Source organism: Sander vitreus, chromosome 16 (assembly GCF_031162955.1).
Source record: "Sander vitreus isolate 19-12246 chromosome 16, sanVit1, whole genome shotgun sequence".
In the NCBI taxonomy this organism is placed as follows: Eukaryota; Metazoa; Chordata; class Actinopteri; order Perciformes; family Percidae; genus Sander; species Sander vitreus.
In genome coordinates, this window is record NC_135870.1 from 9,049,310 (window position 1) to 9,070,147 (window position 20,838).

Consider the following 20,838-nt stretch of genomic DNA (forward strand, 5'->3'; position numbering starts at 1 on the left):
CTACCTGTGGACATGTTACGCTGTTTGCATGCACAAAAAATGGCGTAATGCGTTATCAACTTGTATTGCTAACAATAGCTAACCGGGCTAGAGCTAATGAAAACAATGAAAACCCGACTTTTTAAATAGAACGCATTCAACTCGGGTATGATGTCATTCCCAGCTCCGGCAACCGAGTTGCGAGGTAAATAGAACGCGGCATTATTCTGACTATGTCCAAAGCTAACCAAATCTGCCTACCAGCACATACATCTAAAGCTCACTAATTAACATGTCTTAGTAGCAGTAGTGATATTGTGTTTTTAAGGTGAAGATTATGTGCCACACTTTTTTTTACTAGGCGCAGTTTCTGCTATTTTGAGGTTGCCAGGCAACCAGCGGAGATTCCTGAGTGTTATTAATCCTCTCTTATAACTCTCGGAAAGAAAACAAATTCTCTTATTTCCCCAAAAGTCTTCATGTAATACTAATTGTGCACACTTATATTGTATAGTGTACTACTGAGCGGTGTGTGGCTGATAGCTTCACCCTCCACAGCTACGCATGTACTCATAGAACTGGAGTTACGTTGCTGGTTACTAGCTTACGTCTCGCTCCGCCCATGCAGGAAGTAGAAAAGAAAACATAAGGAGGTTGAAGGAAAGGAGGGGATTATACATCCATGTCGGGAGGACATCACCGGCTTACTAGTAAGTTAATTTACTTAAAAATAAATAGCAGCAGAGAGAAACGAAACATTTAAAAAAACATTTGTAGTGCATCAGATAATAGATGATATGGGAATAATCAGGAAGGTTGCCGCTAATATAACGTTAACTCCCCAGAGTTCAATTAGAAACCATCATAAGGTGGGTAATGTTAACATTAACAAGTTCTAAGCTGCACTAGCTACGTTAGAGCGACATATTCTGGCATACTTACAATTGTGTCTATTTATTTCAGATAATAATGTCACGACGACTTAATGCACGCAGAACTGAAGGTGTCGATAAAAACGTTTGGTAAGTGGTATTTGACACAAGAGGACATACAGTAGCCTACTGTAGGTTTTACTTTTTCTTTTAATGTTGCATACAAATCTCTGCTTAGAGTGACAGAGTCTAAACTCAACCGTGTTCCCCTTTTATTACCGCTTTAATGATTGGTGGAGCATGGGGGTGGTAACGTTACCATAGACATAGGTGGTGCAATTATTAACACATCTGCTAGATAGATATGTCTAGAAAAACCGGCATGACTTTTTTGTTTCTTGTAATTTGGGTGAACTGGCCCATGACTTGAACTCACTCATTGACAGTTCTGAACAGTTTGCACTTAAGATTTAGATTTAAACAATGATTTCCACAAAAATAATTCATTTATAATTGTAATATATTCATTTTATTATTCACTTGTCTGTAATTGTTCAATATTTAGATTTGATGAAACGGTTGCAGAAGCTCAAAAGGCAGGGAACATAATATGACTGTTACAGGACATGATTTGTGGTCATATACCTGTGGTTGTTTAATTCAAACTGGTAATTTAGGTACCTGCACTGCAGTGTCTGATCTGTTTTGCACCAACAGGGTGGAATTCACACAACTGGCAGCAGACTACAAAGCGGTGAACCTTGGACAAGGATTTCCTGACTTCTCCCCTCCCAAGTTTGTCCAGGAGGCTTTTTGTAAAGCTGTGAGTGGAGGACCCCAAATGCACCAGTATACCCGAGCTTTTGTAAGTGGAAATGTACATTTGGGAACACTTATGTTTCAAATTGGAATGTTTCCAAAATTCCCCAGCTAATTTACCGGAAAATGTCCGCCCCTTTGCAACCCTAGTCAGAAAGCGAAAGTTATGTTCAGTAGCAGGTATCAAACAGACAAATGTACAAAATAGAACAAACAGTGAGAGTGTTAAGTATTTTATTTACTCAGAACAGGTTGCAGAACAAATGGTGAATATGTAATATGTTTACATGCCATATCTTTCCTCAGGGCCATCCTCCTCTTGTAAAAAGTCTGGCTAAATTCTTCAGTAGGATTGTGGGACATGAGATTGATCCTCTTGAAGACGTCCTGGTCACAGTTGGAGCTTATCAGGCTCTCTTCTGTGCATTTCAAGCTCTGATTGATGAAGGGGATGAGGTATGAAAATCAATCCAAGTCCAAACAAGTCCAATTGCTGTACGATAAGCAAAGCAGAAAATAGCTAAATAATGTACAAACATTTGAATATTGTGGGCAGGGTCCAAAATTAACTTTTTTGTCCACCAGCCAAATGGCTAGTGAATGTCATTCCATAGATTACCATTGTTTTTTTTTGGCTGGTGAGTGAAGCAAATCTACCACTTGCATATTTTACCAGAATTTGGCTAGTAGATGGTGTGTGTGTGTGTGTGTGTGTGTGTGTGTGTGTGTGTGTTACTCTGATAAAACATGGTGAAATTTGTCTTTCAGGTCATAATTGTTGAACCGTTCTTTGACTGCTACCAGCCAATGGTGAAGATGGTTGGAGGGAAGGCAGTTTATGTGCCTCTGAGGCCAGTGAGTGTTTAACTTTTTTTTTTACATAATAGATTCAACAATGACATTTTTTTGAAACAATGTTACCTTTGTCTTTGTGTATGTATACTTTAAAAGAAGTAAATATCAACCTTTATTTTCTTTTGATAAATTCAAGAAAGTTGAGGGAAGTGCTGTCCTATCAAGTGGAGATTGGGTTCTTTCTGCTGAGGAGCTGGCCAGTAAATTCACTCCACGCACAAAAGCCATTGTTATCAACACTCCCAACAACCCACTGGGCAAGGTAAGATAATTACCTGTGTAGTGTTCCTTTTTAAAGCCAGCTGAATAAAATGTGTTCTTGCACATTAACACCTGTCACGCATATATGTCCATAACAGGTTTACAAGACTGAAGAGCTCCAAATGATTGCTGATCTGTGTATCAAACATGACGTGCTTTGCATCAGTGATGAGGTGTACGAGTGGCTAACTTATGATGGAAACAAGCACGTAAAGATAGGTGAGATAGAGCCAGAGTTCAACAGAATGCACAAAAAAAGTATAAAGCTGCATTATTAATATATTAATTATAGTAATGTACTGACAGCCAGCCTTCCTGGGATGTGGGAGCGAACCATCACCATTGGCAGTGGTGGAAAGACCTTCAGTGCTACTGGCTGGAAGGTAATGCTCAGATTTGAGATATCTGAGTTTTTCAGTAATGTATTCTTCTTTACTACACATCGTTATAATGACCTGTTTTTTTCTTTTCAGGTTGGCTGGGTCATCGGCTCTGGGCATATCATCAAACACATGAAAACCATCCATCAGAACTGTGTTTACCACTGTCCTACAGCTGCTCAGGTAAACACATAATAACTTGAGCATTTTAGATACATTTGTAGAAATAAACCATCTCTCAGAAGAGGCCTCACATACTAGGGCTGCACAATATGAAAAAATATCTAATTACGATTATTTATGACTGATATTGCGATGTGATTCACGATATTGGAGGGACTGATCATTTTGGAACATTATTCTCATTTTCATTGAAAATGAAAAGAAATTCAAATGATTAGCGTGTGATTTTAGCGAGGATCTGTACCAGGATAGGGTTTGGCACACATTTGGCCTTTTAAAGGTCCCATGGCATGAAAATGTCACTTTATGAGGTTGTTTAACATTAATGTAAGTTCCCCTAGCCTGCCTATGGTCCCCCAGTGGCTAGAAATGGCGATAGGTGTAAACCGAGCCCTGGGTATCGTGCTCTGCCTTTGAGAAAATGAAAGCTCAGATGGGCTGATCTGGAATCTTCTCCTTATGAGGTCATAGAGAATTTGGCCCACCCATGAGAGAGATACATCATGGCTTTCAAACGAGCTAAGTGGCAGTTGGTCGAGGCCACACCCCCACCCTCCACCTTGCCCCCCCCCCCCCTCTCTCCTCCTCAATAGCTACATACACAGAAATGGCACATACTAAGGAAAGCTCATTGAATTTCAGGAAAGAGACTTCAGATACAGTATTAGGGGACCACTAAGGTCTATATAAAAGAGACTTCAGATACAGTATTAGGGGACCACTAAGGTCTATATAAAAGAGACTTCAGATACAGTATTAGGGGACCACTAAGGTCTATATAAAAGCATCCAAAGAGCACCATGTCATGGGACCTTTTAACAAATATTGCAATTTGGATATTGAACTAGTCCATATTGTGATTTCGATAAAATTACAATTAATTGTGCAGACCTATCACATACTGTAAGAAATTTGGTTCCTCCTCTTGTAATGTCTGTGCAATTATGGCCATAGTCCAAGAACTTTTATTTTGAATTTCAGCATCAATACCACTGCTTACAAAAATATCAAATGTCTAGAACATTTCCATTGTATGTGATGGTCCGAGCATTGTCAGTGAAATTATTAGAAAGTAAGACATGTTTTTTTTTAACCTTTTGAAGCTACCTATGTAACACTTTTAAGGGGGAATTTGAAAAATAAATATGTTCTCTACGGCTTTAATTTGTGATTTTGGAGCAACTTGATCAACCAACCAGAAAATGTAGAGGATATCAAATCTACATGTGTCACGATTTTCATTTCAACCTAAGTCACACCTGTGAAACTTATCTTATGTCCCATTTTGGTCTTTTCATTCACTCCTGCTTCAGGAGGCAGTAGCTTGTGGATTTGAGAGAGAATACCAGCTGTTTGGGACTCCAGAGAGCTACTTCCAGCAGCTGCCTGCGATGTTGCAGCAGAAGAGGAGGAAGCTGGCTTTGTGTCTGGAGAGTGTGGGTTTGCAGCCCATCATGCCAGAAGGAGGATATTTTATGATCGCAGACATCTCCTCTGTCAGTGAGTGAAGAACAAACACCTGCATCCATCATTGCTCGAAATAAAACCTTCATTTTTTCAGTTTATTCTCTGATTAGTGCCGTCTAACTTATGTTTACCTCTTTCTTTTTTAACAGAGGTGGACTTAAACGACCAGAGCACTCAGGATGAACCCAATGACTTCAGATTTGTTAAGTGGCTAACTAAAGAGAAGGTAAATATAAAGCAGTAATGCACTAGTTTATTTTACTATATCGCTTTACATAAATATTTTTTTCTACTACTATGGGCTAACAGTTAGCATAGAAACGATCAGACGTACATTTAAATGCCCTCTGTAAATAGACAGTATTACGTGGCTATGCTGCCGTCTGCTGGTAGATTACATTACAACTTGACCCACTTTCACTTTAACTACGGTAAAGTCTAGACTCAATCAGATCTCCGTGATCTGCATAACGACAGTACAGTGGAACGCTTGCCTTCAACAGAGCGACAGTTATACCGGTTATATTTGTACTGAATAACGCATTCAATAAACAGAAACATAACTTGCAGCGCACATGAACAGATGCGCAATATTAGCTCACACATAAAATAGCACCTTCGTGAATTAGCCTACTGTTGCTAACGCACATTCCTAAATCCCTAAAAAAAAAAAAAGTAGCTTCCACTTAAGGGGCCCTATCTTTCACCCTGCGCAGCACAGCGCAAAGCCCGACGCAAGTGTCTTTGCTAGTTTAAGACCAAAGCAGTTGTCAATTTCCCATCCAGCGCCCGCGACTAGGATTAGTGTGTGTGTCTGACAGGGTGGGGGGGCGTGGCTGACCGACATCACCATAATATCGTCCATCGGCACAACCCTAGATTGGATTGGTGTTTTTGTGCAACATTTATATTGTTCTTGTTTACGGTGATGTATTTAGAATATCGTGCTTCTGGTTTATCTGAATTCTTTAACTATATAGTTTGGCTTTTTTTTGCAGGGTTTAGCAACAATCCCCGTCTCTGCCTTCTACAGTCCAGAGCACAGCAAGGAGTTTGACAAATACATCCGATTCTGTTTCGTCAAGGTAAACTCAACGTCAGTAATTGAAATAAATGTAATGCAGGGCTTAATATTAATATTTAAATACTACCTTTAAAATCATCGAGAGTGTGGATAGCCCGACTCTGGATGGTAAAACTGAGATTAGCGCTCCTATTCAAGTTTATGTTGTGCTGGTTCAACAGTTGTTTGGTAAATTGCTGATAAACACACTTAGAGAAGATTTGAATTGCTATTTTTTCTCAATTCTTCTCATTTTAGCACTGGTGGTCTTTTGGGGCTGGCTAAAACCTCTTTGGGGGGGGGGGGGCGCCAAAAATCCATATACAGGAAAAACCCTTAATGTGTCCGTTGCCTCGCTCTTTGACTTACACTCTCTCTCTTGGTCCAACAGGAGGACTCCACCCTGGATGCAGCAGAGGACATCTTGATTAAGTGGAGTCGGGGACAGTAAAATCACCCACGATGAGAAGCATTAGTCTGCGTTAACACCAAATCAGGCAGTGGAGACTGCAGGGGATGCACACAAAAAATGTGCCAAAAAAGTAGAAACGGAATAAACTTTTGGAGAAACTCAACGACATGCTGAGGTGGTCAATCGCATAACCGTCGAAGCAGCGATCAGACAAAAACGCTATGGAGTGTAACATGCTGTAAAATGCTAGCACTGTGTGAAACAATTGTGACACAAATGCCACCGCACAACCCTGCACTAATCCCCGCAAGACCTGATTTGGTGTGAAAGCAGCCTTACCCGTCCATTCAGATTTCATCAGGCTGCTTAGCCCGGCTTGGGTTGCCTCCTCAAAATGAGCCATATTCAGTGTTAAACTGTTAGCTAATACTTTAAGACAACGTCCACTTTCATTTTCTCCATATACTGCAATTGTGAAAACACTGAATGTTTCTAAAGGATGTATCTTTTATCTTAAATTATGTCCTCCTATTGTATGTCACATTGTTTCTGCAGAGATATTTTTTGCTACTTTGCTAATCGCTGAAACACTAAATAAATAAATATTTAGAAATAAAAACATTGTTATTTTCTGCAGGGTTAGTAATGATCCCTATCTCTACATTCTACAGCCCAGAACACAGAAATGACTTTAACAAATACATCCGATTCTGTTTTGTGTGCATAAATAGTGGAAAACTTTGCCTTCGCAGCCAGGCCCCCTTCCACAGAAAGTTTTTTTTAAATTTTTTTTTTTACTTTGCACAAAAAGTAATTTTTGTGTGTAAAAAACATTTGAATGTACAGTCAAATGTCTAAAGACTAAAGTTACAACAATAACATAATAAATATAAGGCGAACATTACTCTACATTAAAAGTCAAAAAGATAGGTCTTCAATTTCCTTTTAAAAATAGGAAATTAAGGTAGAAATGTATGATATACAGTATTATATATTTTTTTTAAATGAAGTCTTAATTGATGTAAAGAGGGACGAAAACAAAAAAATGTATAGGACATTACCTCTATGAAGTCCCAGTTGTGTGTTAAGAAACCTCAGAAGTTCACATAATAAAACATTCAGCTTGTATCAGACCATAACTATAGTATCAGCCAGTAGCCTACCACACATAGACTGTAAGAGGTACCTGCACTTATATTGTATGCCAACCGCCGTAAAACCATAGACAGTATGCGTAAAACAACCATAATAAAGAGACTTTTATTTTGAAACGTGGATTGCAACCCGGAAGTGTGCTTGATAGTGGGGTCACCATGGATGTATTAATAGAACATAATATATCCATGGGGTCACCGCATGGATGTATAAAAAAAGAGAGAACCGTAGAAGGGAAGAAAAACATATTTAAATTTTCCATAAATTAAAAAGTTGTAATGGGATAAAATCATAGACTGTTAATTGTACAGTCAATGGATAAAATAACGGGCAATACCAGTAGGAGGCAGTAATGCAGCATATGGGACTTCCGTAAAAACCTAATAATAATAATAATAAGAAGAAGAAGAAGAAGAAGAAGAAGAAGAAGAAGAAGAAGAAGATAGAAAAAATGAAGACGCGACCCGGAAGTAAATAAACTTCACGTGTGAGTGCCTTTTTTTCCACTGTCTATGGTGAGTGCGTGCAAAAATGTCTACCGGCGTTGCAGCGAAAAGACTGAAAATTGTAGCCTCTCAGGTAACGTTAGTGTTACACTAATGTTTTACATAAAAATGACATTGTGCTTTTCTTTATATTACCTATAATGTAGCTATTTGTTCATTTTTACAGCCTGAGGAGAGGCTGGACTGGAAAAAAAGGAAAGCAGAAAGTAAGTAAACAGCTATCTACATTTAGCTAGCAGTTAACGTTAACGTCAACGTTAAATAAGTTTGATTTTTGTAGCCGGGGTGGGCATATTTAGAGGTTTATGCCTCGACGCAGAGGTCCAGGGTTCTCGCTGTCCTGTCCATTAAAGGCGGAAAAGCCCAAAAATAATCTTTAAGTAAGTTTGGTTTGACACACACGTTAGTCGCTAACGTTATAGCGCTAAGTTAAAGTGTTTAACATTGTCTTTGTTAGTGAATGAATGTGTGCATTTTGTTTGTTTTTAACATAACGTTACAGCTGGTAATATCTCAGTATTTCATGGGATGTTTTAGCATGTGTTTAGCCACAGTAATAATGTAGAAATGAATTTATACTTACTATACTAGTGAGTAGTTTCCTGTAATATGTATTACTGCGCTCTACTGTAGCTATATTATCACCTACGCAGACATCTCCAAGTCCTTCTAGGGCTGCAACTAATGATTATTTTCATCAATTAGCTAATCTGATTAATCAATCAATGGTTCGGTCTGTAAAATGTCAGAATGTTGAAAAATGTCCGATATAATTTCATAAAGCCCAAGCTGACGTCTTCCCATAGCTTGTTTTATTGCGCCAACACAGTTTAAAACCCAAAGATATTCAGTGTCCTATCGTATAAGATAAAGTAAAGCAACACATCCTTACAACTGAGAAGTTGCCTGGAACTCGTTAATGTTAGTTAATTTCTACTCGAAAAATTACTTTGGATTTTCGATTGTAAAAAATAGTTGCAGATAAATTATCTGTCGACTGACTGACTGACTGACTGACTAATCGACTAAATGTTTCAGCTCTAAATCCTTCACATGATATCAGATCCGAGTAGTAAAAATCATGCTATAAAAACTCAGATGTCACAAGTAGATCTGGCCTCATTTTAAAGGGTCGTACGCCAAAAAGGTTTAGAACCACTGCCTTAGACCGTCAATTTAGATTTAATCTCCAGTCTGTCTACATATATCGAATTTTCTTACCAATGTCATTGTTCTTCCTCAATAACAGGAAAGGAGGCTAAGAAGCAAACAAAAGAAACCAAGCTGATTAAACAGTTAGAAAAGCAGAAACAGCAAGACACCGCAGATGGAGAGAACCTTGAACAAAGCCAAAACAAAAAAGGTAACCTTATCATGTCACGGATTGCTGTTAGTCCTTCTACTTGTGAATATATTGCTGTAATGTGTCATCTGTACATGTATCTCTTAGGTCGGGCTTACACAGTGAGTGTAGCTCTGCCAGGTTCTGTCCTGGATAACGCTCAGTCCACTGAACTTCGTACGTACCTGGCCGGACAGATCGCCCGAGCCTGTGTCGTGTTCTGTGTCGATGAGATTGTTGTGTTTGATGAACAAGGGGAAGATGTTAAGTAAGTTAACTTATGAGGTGCAATTTATTGGTAAACACTCCCTAAACCACCAGGAAGCTAATATAAACGATTTTGCTTTTGTCTGTGTCACACAGGAGCGTTGAAGGAGAATTTAAAGGTGTTGGGAAGAAAGGACATGCTTGTATTCAGCTCGCCAGAATACTTCAGTACCTGGAATGTCCACAGTAAGTAGGAACGTATTGTAATGAGATGACCAGTATCAGCCTATTTATCAGATTGTGACTACAGCTTTTCTTCTCCACCAGGTATCTGCGCAAGTGGTTTTTCCCAAAGCATAAAGATTTACAGTATGCAGGTAGAAGTTCAAAAACTCCTTTTCATACATTCATTTACAGCAGGGGTTTTCAGGGTCTGACACTGTGGCTCCCCCACCCAAAAATAAAATTGGCAAATTGGTACCCTAAATTAGAAGTATGCCTAATTACCTATTAGCAATTCCTTTTTTTCCAATACAAGTATCACTGTATTGAAAAAAACTTGAAACTTGAAAAAATGTGATTCTCAGGCAAGTTCTGGAGTTATAAGGAGCGTCTTTTTTTTCTATAATTTGTTAGCAGATTTTGGATATTTATTAGCAAATGTAAAAAAAAAAACATTGACAGAAAGCGTAAGTCGCACTTAATCTAAATATGTGTGCATCATGTCTGTGTGTTTAGATTTCACTGAATTAGGACTCTGAGAAGGAGTGTAATGTTTGACACAAAATGCAACAATCGGACGCTGAGGGTTTTGTGGGCTCTGTGAGCTGTTTGTCACAGCCAGTGCTGTAGCTCCAAATGCTGATGCTGTTAATAAGTGTACCAAACTACAAAAACTGTTCAGTTTGAAATAAAATGTCGTCGAGGTAGAGAGCTAATAGGTAGATTGTATTACCAGTTATAAACAGGCCCTTAAATTAAGGCAACATAAGACACCTTTTCTTTACAGTTATTTTTTCCTACCAGGTTTGCTCAACCCTTTAGACAGTCCTCACCACATGAGGATAGATGATGAATCAGAATACCGGGAAGGAATAGTCCTCGACAGGCCGATCAAACAAGGAAAAGGATCATTGGTCAACTGTGGAATGAGAAAGGTGAGCATGTCATCATCTCATGTGGACAGTATGATCAAAGGTATTGATGGCATTCACAATAGAATACGGACTGTAGGGCTGCAACTAACAAAGTCATTCTGATTAAGATGGCAGGTATTTTATATTATAAAATGTCAGAAAATGGTGAGAAATGCTAATTGAAATTTCTCAGAGCCCAAGGCGATTCGTCCAGCCAACCGTCCAAAACCCAAATATGTTGAGTTTACTATCATATGAGATATAAGAAAACCAGTAAACATTACCAATTGGCACACACCAATTTTGGACGTGTCCTAACCTCCACTCTTTCTGGTCTTCTGTATTTGATTTCTACTTGAAAGCCTTTAACAAGCAGTGGAAACCCAACCACCTTGTGGCCATTCTGGGGTCCACAAATGACACTGCTTTGAACTCTGGCAGGGACAAATGGCCAGTGTATCTGGGTACTGTACTGGCTACAAAACTTATATTGTGATTATGCTGTGCCTTGATTTGAAATGTGGTTAAGAGAGCTGGGCGAAGTTCATCTGGAGAAGCTCAGATTTACGAATGCAGGGAGGAAAAGTGTGTTCGATAGGGCATGGGGACCGGTTTTGAAACACTTAAGGGGTCTGAGGGAGGTTGCTGTGTGATGAGGGGTCACATATATTGATAATGTAATAGTAGTGGTTTCATAGGGAATTTTTCTTCTCTCTTTTGACTCCTGGTTTGCTTTTTGGTCTCTTAACTAAGTCTTGATATGTGCTACGGTGCCTCACCATAATATCTTCAGAATCCGCCAAATAATTACAACTGTATGTTCTTGTTTGCTGCTTGTTGTTGTATGAATAAGAAAATGGAAAACAATGTTGCTTGTATGAACAAGCGCAGTCTGTACCCACTGTTGATCTGCAATAAACATATTTTCAAAAAACAAAACAAAAACATTAACAATTGAGGGGCTGGAACCAGTGAATATTGCCATTTGTGCTTAAAAAGTGACCCAAACTATAATCATCAATCATAATATTTGCCTGTTATTTTGTCATAGACTGAACTATGTCCATCTGCTCCCACAGGATGTTCGGATTGATAAACAGCTGCAGTCTGGACTTCGAGTCACAGTGAAGCTCAGTAAAACACAGAGTCCAGGTAATCAGACTGTAACGTGTTTTTGTATTTATTTTCCCTGAGAAAATTTGTAAATGCACTCAAGATTCTGCACATCAGTTCAGTGTACGTGTCCTGTTCATCGTCCTCAGAGAGCAAAATATGTAAAGGTGCGGTGGTGGCTCCTCATCTGCCCAGGACTGAAGCAGGTCTCTACTGGGGTTACAGTGTTCGCCTGGCATCTTGCCTCAGTAAGTTTTTTTTCTTTTTTTTTAAAATGCTCGTGATACACTCAAACATATGCTCCAGATTAATTTGTAACATCTTGGAGGATTAAAAGCCAAATAGTGTTTTCTTTGTGTTTTAATAATCTGATATGAGGCTTGGCCCTGCTGTGAATGCTGTATCCTTATTGCTGTCGGTTTGTTAATGCAGGCGCAGTTTTCACTGAAAGTCCATATGACGAAGGATACGATCTGACTATTGGCACCTCAGAGAGAGGCAGCAGCGTGGACCAAACAACACTGTCACCATTCAAGTACGTTCAGAGCCAATAAGATGGGAGGAGAAGTCAGAACTTTTTAATTAGCCATGCTAGCAGCACGACATGGCATTTTGCTCTGTCCACGTCCCCCTCAAGATGATGACTTTGGTAATCCCTTTTACTGTAGCGCCATTGTCAGATCAACATGTTTATTTGTCCAGTACTTCGGTTTATGACCAAATGCTGCAAAACTAAAAGCACCATCAGTATCAGCTGTACTTTGTTTAGTGCCAATTAGCAAATGTTAGCATGCTAACATGTTAAACTAAGATGTTGAACATTATACCTGCTAAACATCAGCATGTCATTGCGAGTATGTTGGCAAGCTGATATTAGTATGTAGGTCAAAGCCCACGGAGCTGCTAGCATGGCTGTAAATGCTTGTTATACCATTACTGGTATTTTATCATTTTGTTTTATTAACGTAAACTTGACTCTTTTCCACTTTTTAGGCATCTTTTGGTCGTTTTTGGAGGTCTTCAGGGATTGGAGGCCAGTGTAGATACTGACCAAAACCTGGAAGTGACTGATCCCAGTGTTTTGTTTGACCTTTACCTCAACACATGCCCCGATCAGGGCAGCAGGACCATTCGCACAGAGGTCAGGGCTTATTATAGGACAGATTTGCTAAACTTTGTGTGGCAAGATCAATGTTTACTCTTTGTATAAGTAAATGCCTTACAGTCTAAAGTTATTTGGCTTCAACTTGCATTTGTGTTCACCATTGAGTTAATTACGTTTTTCCTATTTTCTTTTCAACAGGAGGCCATCTTAGTTTCCATGGCGGGGCTGAGACAGAAGATCACAGCTGCCTTTAGAGTTGCTTCCATTGGTTCATTAAAGAATTAGTGTTGGAAAGTAAACAAAGACATGGTGGTAGATGTTTTTTCATTTTACCGGATTACCGGTAATCTGCATTTCTTACTCTTAAAAAAAAAAAAAAACGGCTATTATCTCAAACATCACATCCTTGCATTGTGTGTTAGATACCTGTTAAATATTGCTTTATTTGGTCTTCATTCTGTCTGTCTTTGTAAATGGCTAAACAAATTGTACATATTTAAATACAAATACTATCCACAGGCTTAAATTGACTCGTATTGTATTTTTCAAAGCATATAATATGTAGGTCAAACACATGCCTGCTTTTGTATGAGACTAAAGGCCTCTGCAACTCTAATTGTGTTGCAGATTCAATCACTTCTCAGTTGCCATGCATGCATCTGCCCCTTTTATATTAGCATTTAATTTTCATCATTCAGACAAGAAAGCCAGGGACAGATTTCATTTTAATGACAAGTTCATATGGGCTTTCAGTATTCTTCTGGGCTAGTTGTGTGACCACTGTGTTTTTGTGGCTGGACCTAATATACACTCGCTTTCCAGATTATGAACTAGTGAAAACTGATACATCTGATAACAGTCCTGCAATAAATATCTCATGAAGGATATATATATATAATTGTGAAAAGTTGTTGGTAAAGTAGCACAACAGTCAATGTATTTTCTTTCTATTCATTATTGAATAGGAAGGTTTCAAAGAAGTAAACGATACAGGCTTCTGATCACAGCTAATGAAGCACATTGCGTGCCTCTCCTGAATGACTATTCTGACAAAATGTTTACAGATGAGTTACTTGCAAAAGGCAACATTGTTTAAGAAACTTCACCCTCTGTAACTTTAAAACTAAACATGAAACAATTTCAATTTTAATTGAATCGTGCAGTCCTAGGAGCAACATACTGATACATAACACGACCATAATGCATTTTGTGAACTATTTGAACTTAAGATGCATGCACTGGAATGCCACTGAGGTAAAACGGTTTTAAGTTCACGAGGCAACAGTTTTGTTTAAAGTCTAATTTTCATGAAAACATTCAAATCAACATCTAATACAGCAAAAATGTTACAATGAACAACTAATACCTTCAAATTGAGGGTGTAACAAATTATTAATTTGAAATAGTACTCTGTATAATGTGGCAATTATCTAGAATAAATATGGTGCCGCAGAATTTCAGCCATCTGATTGTCTTATGTGTTAGGTTAACGTAGAGGAATAGTTTGTCCCTGTTGAATCACTAAAAAGGTATCTGTAGAACCACCAAGTTCGCCTTCTAGAGATCAATAAAGCCTTAACTTATAAGCCGGCAGTTGTCTTTATCTATGATTCAGATATTTCCTTATTTAAATCCCATCTTTGCCAATGTATGACTTTTTAGTTGTTTTTTTCCCAATCAAAAAGGTATGTAGAAATGTTTATATTATTCAAGCTAAAGATAATGATAGATTTGGTATCAGTTCAGGAACTGGTACTGTACCCAGCCACACTGCTCACATACTGCATCAGAGGGCTACAATGTACATGTAGACTGAATTAGTGATCTGCTGAATCTGACTGCTATTACTGTAGAGTATATAACTCTGTATGACAGATGGCTAACTGAGCGCTAATATAGTGTGTTTAGGTCACTTGCCTGCTGAGATAATCCCCCCCCTCAACACTGGAAACATAAGTGCATTTTCAATACGTAATAACAAAAATATAAACATGTAAAAATTCATCTTTAAATTCATTTCCTTTTCTATTTACAAAAAAAAAAAACCACCTGTTTCAATGGCCACCACATGTCGCTGTGGAATATACACAATATAGTATTTCCCCTTCCAAACTGAGCTCCTGCACTCTTTTCAGTCATTTGGTCCAATAATAGCTTGGTCCAAAAGATTTTTCATCCTTGCGGAGATTCCTGAAAATAGCGGTTACTCATCACGTGGCTTTTTGAAGGGAAGTCGGCCCATAGCGCTCATTCCCATTCAGCCTCTGTGAGTGCGGATAGATCTTACTGGTTTTCACAAAAGTCTACAACCATTTAGGATGAGTGAAGGTGATGTTGTACTGCTTTGCCCAGCGTGCAAACACTTGTTTCTCTGTGATAAAGCGATGGTGGCCCCCTCTTCTGCCGCCCTCATTCTGTAGATATGTTACACATTCATCAGGCCCCCTGGGCTTGTAGTAGTGGTAGGGAATCTTCTTGGATCCAGGTTTGGATTTTCTAGAAAAGGGAGGGGTTTATTTCTTAGTTTAACAAGTTTATTTGTGATTAGTAATAATGAGGCAATTAATGGGTTAATAGTGATTTGAAGATTCTACATAGGTTGATGAGTGCCATTATTATACTCACCCACAGTGATTGGGTGGAACCATCCCATATACTTTGATATTATCACATATCTCAATGGCTATGACCATGGTGAACCAGCCGGTGCTCAACCATGAGTGAGATTTTTGTCTGAGAAAAAAAACAACAAAACAAATGGAAAGCAGAGTTTGTGAAAGTGACATTTACCCAATATGGAACGGATACAAAATAAAAAGATTCACATTACACTAGCTCCCTAAATACTCACCTATCTCGCCCCGTCTCCCTGTGAAACAGACTGTCAAATCTGCGCATCTTGTTGGCTGTAATACTGAAACAAGACAAGTTGCTGTAGGTCATGCTGACTCTCTGGAGCAACCTGTACAAGGTTCCTTTGGCCTCCTTCCCAATCTTGCTTGGGGGTCCCCAGAAGATGATCACAGGGCTGCTGTCTGGCCTCTGTAGCAACTCTTTAGGCCTCCGGACCACCCTGAACACACTGGAGTGGGCTACGACCCTCAGAGAGGTCTGGTTCCCTACGTCGGTCTCGTACCCCAATGTGGGCGCGTCGTTCATACGAATCACGCACTCCGTGTGGTCGATCTCTTCCCCTGCTCGACTACCCAGGACATGGCTGGAACTCGTCACCAGCGCACAGTTACGGCAGCGTAGGTTCATACTCTGAAATGAATAGAAACACCATTACCCTTACTGTGAATTTGTTTTCTAACAAGCTCAATTTTGATGTAATGTTTTCCATCGCTGAATTAAGAAGTTGAATTAACAGAGCTTGCTAAAAACCAGTGAACACTACTGCGTGGCTGTATACTCCCGAGTGGTGGAGTTAATGGAGCTTGAAAACAACTCATGGCAACAACTTCACACTGCCGGGAATACTGAGGAAGTTTAGATGGCTGCTCTCCTAGCTTATTTTTTCCTTTACAAGTTTAGGGCTCGTCATTTGTTGCAATCATTTATCTTTTCAGTTTAAGCTCAAGTATAATGATGGATATTATAAAGACAAGCAGAAACAGGCAGAAAGAAAAAAACAACGCTGAGAACAGAACAGGAAGGTGTTATCTGGCTCATTTGGAGGGAAATCTCACAAAACAGTTCACCTACAGTTTCCCGCTGTTTGCTTTGTGACCTGTGCAGTACCCAGGTAAGCACTGCCAGCTTGTCAGTAGCAGAGCATGAGGGCGTGCCACGCTAGCAGCTAGGCGAGCATTATAACGTGTGTTACAAAGTGACGCACGTTCGTCACGGAAGTAAAGGCTGGACTACAATAGAGCTGTTTGGAGCAGTTTGTGAACAGTGTTTTCTGTTGGAGATGGTAAGTCCCTTTGGGGTGGACTTTGGGCTTTTTCACTTTGTAAACCTATTACATGCACAAAAAAGATAGAACACAAAAGGAAAAAAAAAGCCAAAAAAGCATAATATGAGCACTTTAAATAATCACCTGATAATGTCTTACATAAGCTGCAGAAGCCTAGTGTGACGTGGAGGTCCATGCCTATAGCCTTTCACTGACAGCAATACGCATTTTTTCCAATGTGCACCACTTCCTTTGGGTTGTTCCTATTACTGACTTCCTGTTCTATTTAGAGTACTGAAGTTACATTTGCTCAGTGCAGCAGTAACATTTCACTTATTCTGCTGCATCCTTCACTGATATTTATACAGCAACAACTAATAGCATGCACACTCAAATCGAAACCAGTCCCTAACAGAAACATCGTCTCACACACAATGACACATAAAAACACATTTCTGTGTTTGCTACCAAGCCATGAAGTACCTTGTTCCCATGAAATGGCACATAACCGTCTTTCCCGGACCACTTCTTCAGATCTGTGGCCTTGAAAGCATAATGTGTAGCCACATGAAAGGGAGCATAAATAGTATCGTTGACATTGTTGGAGCCATACAGGATGAGGAGTGTCATCAGGACGAAGATGGCTGCAAAGATCACCAGCCTGTGGCTCTGTTGTCCCTGCGGTGTAAACAACAGTGGTGAACTAAGCACATTTACTCAACTACTTGTACTTTAATTACTACAATTTTGTGCCACTTTATACTTCTGCTTTACTACATTTTAGAGGGAAAAATTGTACATTTTACTCCACAACTTAACAGCTGTAGTTAAGTAACACATTTTGGATTTTACATCCAAAACCTATGATGAGCTTATAAAATATTGTGCATTTTTTTAGACTAAAATACTCAGCAGTATAGTATATAAAATTAGAGCTTTTCAGGCAACAATGTCAAAACCTTCATGGTTTCAGCTTCTTCCTTTCAGCATTTCCTTGGCATAAATTATCCATCCCTGCATTAGCTTTAACCAGACCCTTCTTGCTATGATGCAACAGTGCTAACCACTGCACCACCGTGCCACCCTTTACCTTAAATGGTAGTACAATAATGTAGAGGTTTGGACGTTTGGTTGGCCGAAACAAGATGTCGCTTTGGGCACTGGGTAATTGTGGTGGGCTTTTCTCACTACTTTGACATTTTACAAACCAATCAGTTGAGAAAAACACAAATCAGCAGATTAATCAATGTAAATAATCATTGGTTGCAGCTCTATACAAAAAATGTCAAAAGCTCCACCTCAACAGTAAAATGCTGCTTGAACATTAAGTTATGAGTAATCATAAGGAACATTTTAAATGCATGACTAGTATGTTTACAGTGTGATATTAGATTTTACATAAATGAAGGATCTGAATACTTCCTCCAACACTTCTAAACAATACAATTGTTTAGAATGATAACTGCATGGATGTAATACTCTTTGCCCTGGCTGATAATGATGATTGTGATGGCCTAGGCCACACAGGTGAAAACAGCCAGCCATGGTAATATGGTACACAATTTCACCCCATGCTGTTTAGTACACATTAATTTATTGTGCACAATGTGCAGTCAGCCACACCCCAAACAATTCAGGCATCAAAACAAACACATTACACTGTTCGGTTAATTCATAATCCACATTATTTCTTTTAGCTTTACATGGTTTAAATGGAGTGCACTCTTTTCTACATTGTAAGGTTTTCTGTTATCTTTGTTACCATGCTGGTGGCGCATCTATCCCAGTGCAGAAAGGGTGTGGCCAAGGCTGAAGGACTGTTATATACTATGGCCTGCCAATTGGGCTGTGCCATCAGCTACCATGCTGGAGGGGGGATTTAGGTTTAGGTTGGGTTAATTTGTATTAGTTGCAATTATGTCCATTTTGGTTTTCCCCGTGTGTGTAATTTGGTTTGGCCAAGTAGGTATATATGTCCCCTTTTGTCTCCTTCAAGGAGGTCAGTTTGTTGAATTCATATCTTGTTTTGTTGTTGCTATTTTTGGGTTAAGTTACATTGTGTTGACCTCTTTTATAGGCCTAGATATTAAGTTCTTGGTTTATATTGTTTTTTGCATTTTTTTGAGGTAAATAAAAACCCACTTTTCAACAAACTCCTGTTTTCCTCATTGCTTTACTGCTTGGTCTCTGTCAGATTCCAAAATGAAAAAGAAGTATTAACAGGAAGTGGAAGGCAGGACTTAGGTTGTTTGTTTTGGTGGAATCCGTAGCTGTGTGTAGCCTACTATCTTGAGTAACCAAAGCTACAAGTACACATTTGGTTATGAAAACATTACACCTAATCAGTTTAAAACTCAGACCCTCTACTCGCCTAGTCTGGAACCTGTAAGGTAGGTCAGTGGCTTCCCTTTTCTCAATTTGGCCCTGAGGGCCGGTGGTCTACGACATTTCCCGGTAGATTTGTTTGGTCCCACTCGGCCCCTGGTCTCTGACAATGATAATACTGATGATGATGAAGGGCAAGAGGTCTGAGTGCCACATCCTCCTGTTTGTTTTTTTCTTACCTTGCCAGTGAGCTTTAACCCCATGCTGTCTGATCAGGCTGTGTACCAGCACACTGGCTGTGACAGTCTGTCACCATATCTGACCAGAAGAGACAAAAACAGAGACTGAAATCCATGAATGCAAATGTTATGACACCGATATATCAACTATTTAGCTAAATATTGGGCGGTTATTTTACACGTATGTAGTTATTTGCTTAATATACAGTATAACGAGATATATTAATTGTAGTGTCATATCCTATATAGCCAGTTATATTTTAGCTCATATTTACCTAGCTAGCTAACGCTATAAAAATAGAAGGCAATTTAACGTTGTTTTGACACACAAAATACCATCTTTTACGCAGCCATTCTGCGTTCGTTGTTTTTAAACAACATCCCCGCTGATATGATTAAGATATTAGCTAACATGACATATCACAGTGTCATAATCGACACCAGTATTAATCCAGTGTTTACCGTTTCATGGCCGTTGCAGTCTCAGTGTATGATGTATGATGTCTGTCTCTCTCTCTCTCTCTCTCTCTCTCTCTCTCGTGCCCCATTATCTTCCTGCGCCACTCGTTGACGTCACCACTACGTCCGTCACTGCAGCACAGAGGTCGACCCTTCTTATATACTGTCTATGGGTCGACCCAAACGCAACCCTCACCAGTGTTTCTCAAATGGGGGTACGTGTACCCCTAGGGGTACTTTGGAGTACTGCAGGGGGTACGTGAGATATATATATATATATATGTTAATTTAAAAAATATTAGTCCTGCATAATTCCATGAAAAATGTTACTATAATAATAAATTCATTTAGTCATGGATTTTAAACATTTGAAGTAGCATTTGAGTGTCTTTCAGTTACAAAGTTGTTTAGTAAATCAGACAGTGCTGGTACTGCGCTGCAATGTACCTCTTTATACAGCCTTTTTTCAAGCTAGCTGCCAAATCAAACTTCCGCTGTTATTTTGGTGAAAGTAACTCAATAATAATGCAAACGTAGTGTAACGCATTACAATTCAGAGACAGTAATATTGTAATATAACTAATTACTCTCAAATGACAGTAACTAGTAATCTATAATGTATTACATTTTGGAAGTAACTTGCCCAGCACTGTCCGTACCGTCTCTGGTTGGCTCTGACCACGGGAACAGAAACAGGACAGCTCACTTCAACGCAGCGTAATAACTTCTGAAAATAATGTCCATCTCGCAAACGTATCTGTCTCTGCAGTCATCTCAACCATCGAATACAGCAACAGGAAATCATTTTTTTTAATAACTTTTTTTTCTTCCTGTGAAGAAATGTGTCGCGGTGTTGGTGAATTCTTAAAAAAACAATACACCACTAAATGTTGCGTTAAAATGCGTTGTAACTTGCGTTACTGAGATTGTAACGAGTATAATATTACCGAAATTTAATTAGTAATGCGTTATATTACTGCATTACAGCAAAAAGGAATACATTACTGTAATTGTGTTACTTTTGTAACGCGTTACTCCCAACACTGTAAATGGGTTTGAATT

At 39.0% G+C, this 20,838-nt stretch overlaps 3 protein-coding genes across 11 annotated transcripts; 2 read left to right on the forward strand and 1 right to left on the reverse strand.

Annotated features, from left to right (window-relative positions):
- The first annotated feature begins 585 nt into the window (after positions 1-585).
- On the forward strand, positions 586-6,925 carry kyat1 (kynurenine aminotransferase 1). Of its 4 annotated transcripts, none has more exons than XM_078270829.1 (13): positions 586-689; positions 943-1,001; positions 1,544-1,716; positions 1,977-2,126; positions 2,439-2,525; positions 2,662-2,787; positions 2,885-3,005; positions 3,093-3,169; positions 3,260-3,349; positions 4,663-4,849; positions 4,966-5,042; positions 5,815-5,901; positions 6,271-6,925. In XM_078270829.1, exons 2-13 carry the CDS (start codon positions 965-967, stop codon positions 6,328-6,330), a joined length of 1,272 nt encoding a protein of 423 aa, XP_078126955.1. In that variant the 5' UTR covers positions 586-689; positions 943-964; the 3' UTR covers positions 6,331-6,925. The 4 variants fall into 4 exon arrangements, with proteins under 4 accessions (XP_078126955.1, XP_078126957.1, XP_078126954.1 ...); XM_078270831.1 differs by having other exon boundaries at positions 587-689; positions 1,569-1,716; XM_078270828.1 differs by lacking the exon at positions 586-689 and adding an exon at positions 696-848 and having other exon boundaries at positions 1,569-1,716.
- A 1,008-nt stretch (positions 6,926-7,933) lies between these two features.
- On the forward strand, positions 7,934-13,381 carry spout1 (SPOUT domain containing methyltransferase 1). Its single transcript, XM_078270833.1, has 12 exons — positions 7,934-8,025; positions 8,119-8,158; positions 9,202-9,315; positions 9,403-9,562; positions 9,658-9,747; positions 9,829-9,878; positions 10,528-10,658; positions 11,717-11,789; positions 11,900-11,998; positions 12,183-12,285; positions 12,744-12,891; positions 13,054-13,381. Exons 1-12 carry the CDS (start codon positions 7,978-7,980, stop codon positions 13,138-13,140), a joined length of 1,143 nt encoding a protein of 380 aa, XP_078126959.1. The 5' UTR covers positions 7,934-7,977; the 3' UTR covers positions 13,141-13,381.
- A 181-nt stretch (positions 13,382-13,562) lies between these two features.
- Positions 13,563-20,567, reverse strand: st6galnac6 (ST6 (alpha-N-acetyl-neuraminyl-2,3-beta-galactosyl-1,3)-N-acetylgalactosaminide alpha-2,6-sialyltransferase 6). 6 transcript variants are annotated; one of them, XM_078270837.1, is made up of 7 exons: positions 20,436-20,567; positions 19,780-19,908; positions 19,318-19,396; positions 17,237-17,431; positions 15,707-16,119; positions 15,481-15,588; positions 13,563-15,351 (listed from the first exon to the last, which is right to left on the reverse strand). In XM_078270837.1, the coding sequence occupies exons 3-7, from the start codon at positions 19,339-19,341 to the stop codon at positions 15,159-15,161; spliced, it is 933 nt and encodes a 310-aa protein (XP_078126963.1). In that variant the 5' UTR covers positions 19,342-19,396; positions 19,780-19,908; positions 20,436-20,567; the 3' UTR covers positions 13,563-15,158. The 6 variants fall into 6 exon arrangements, with proteins under 6 accessions (XP_078126963.1, XP_078126961.1, XP_078126962.1 ...); XM_078270835.1 differs by having other exon boundaries at positions 20,420-20,567; XM_078270836.1 differs by having other exon boundaries at positions 20,402-20,567.
- Positions 20,568-20,838: the final 271 nt, after the last annotated feature.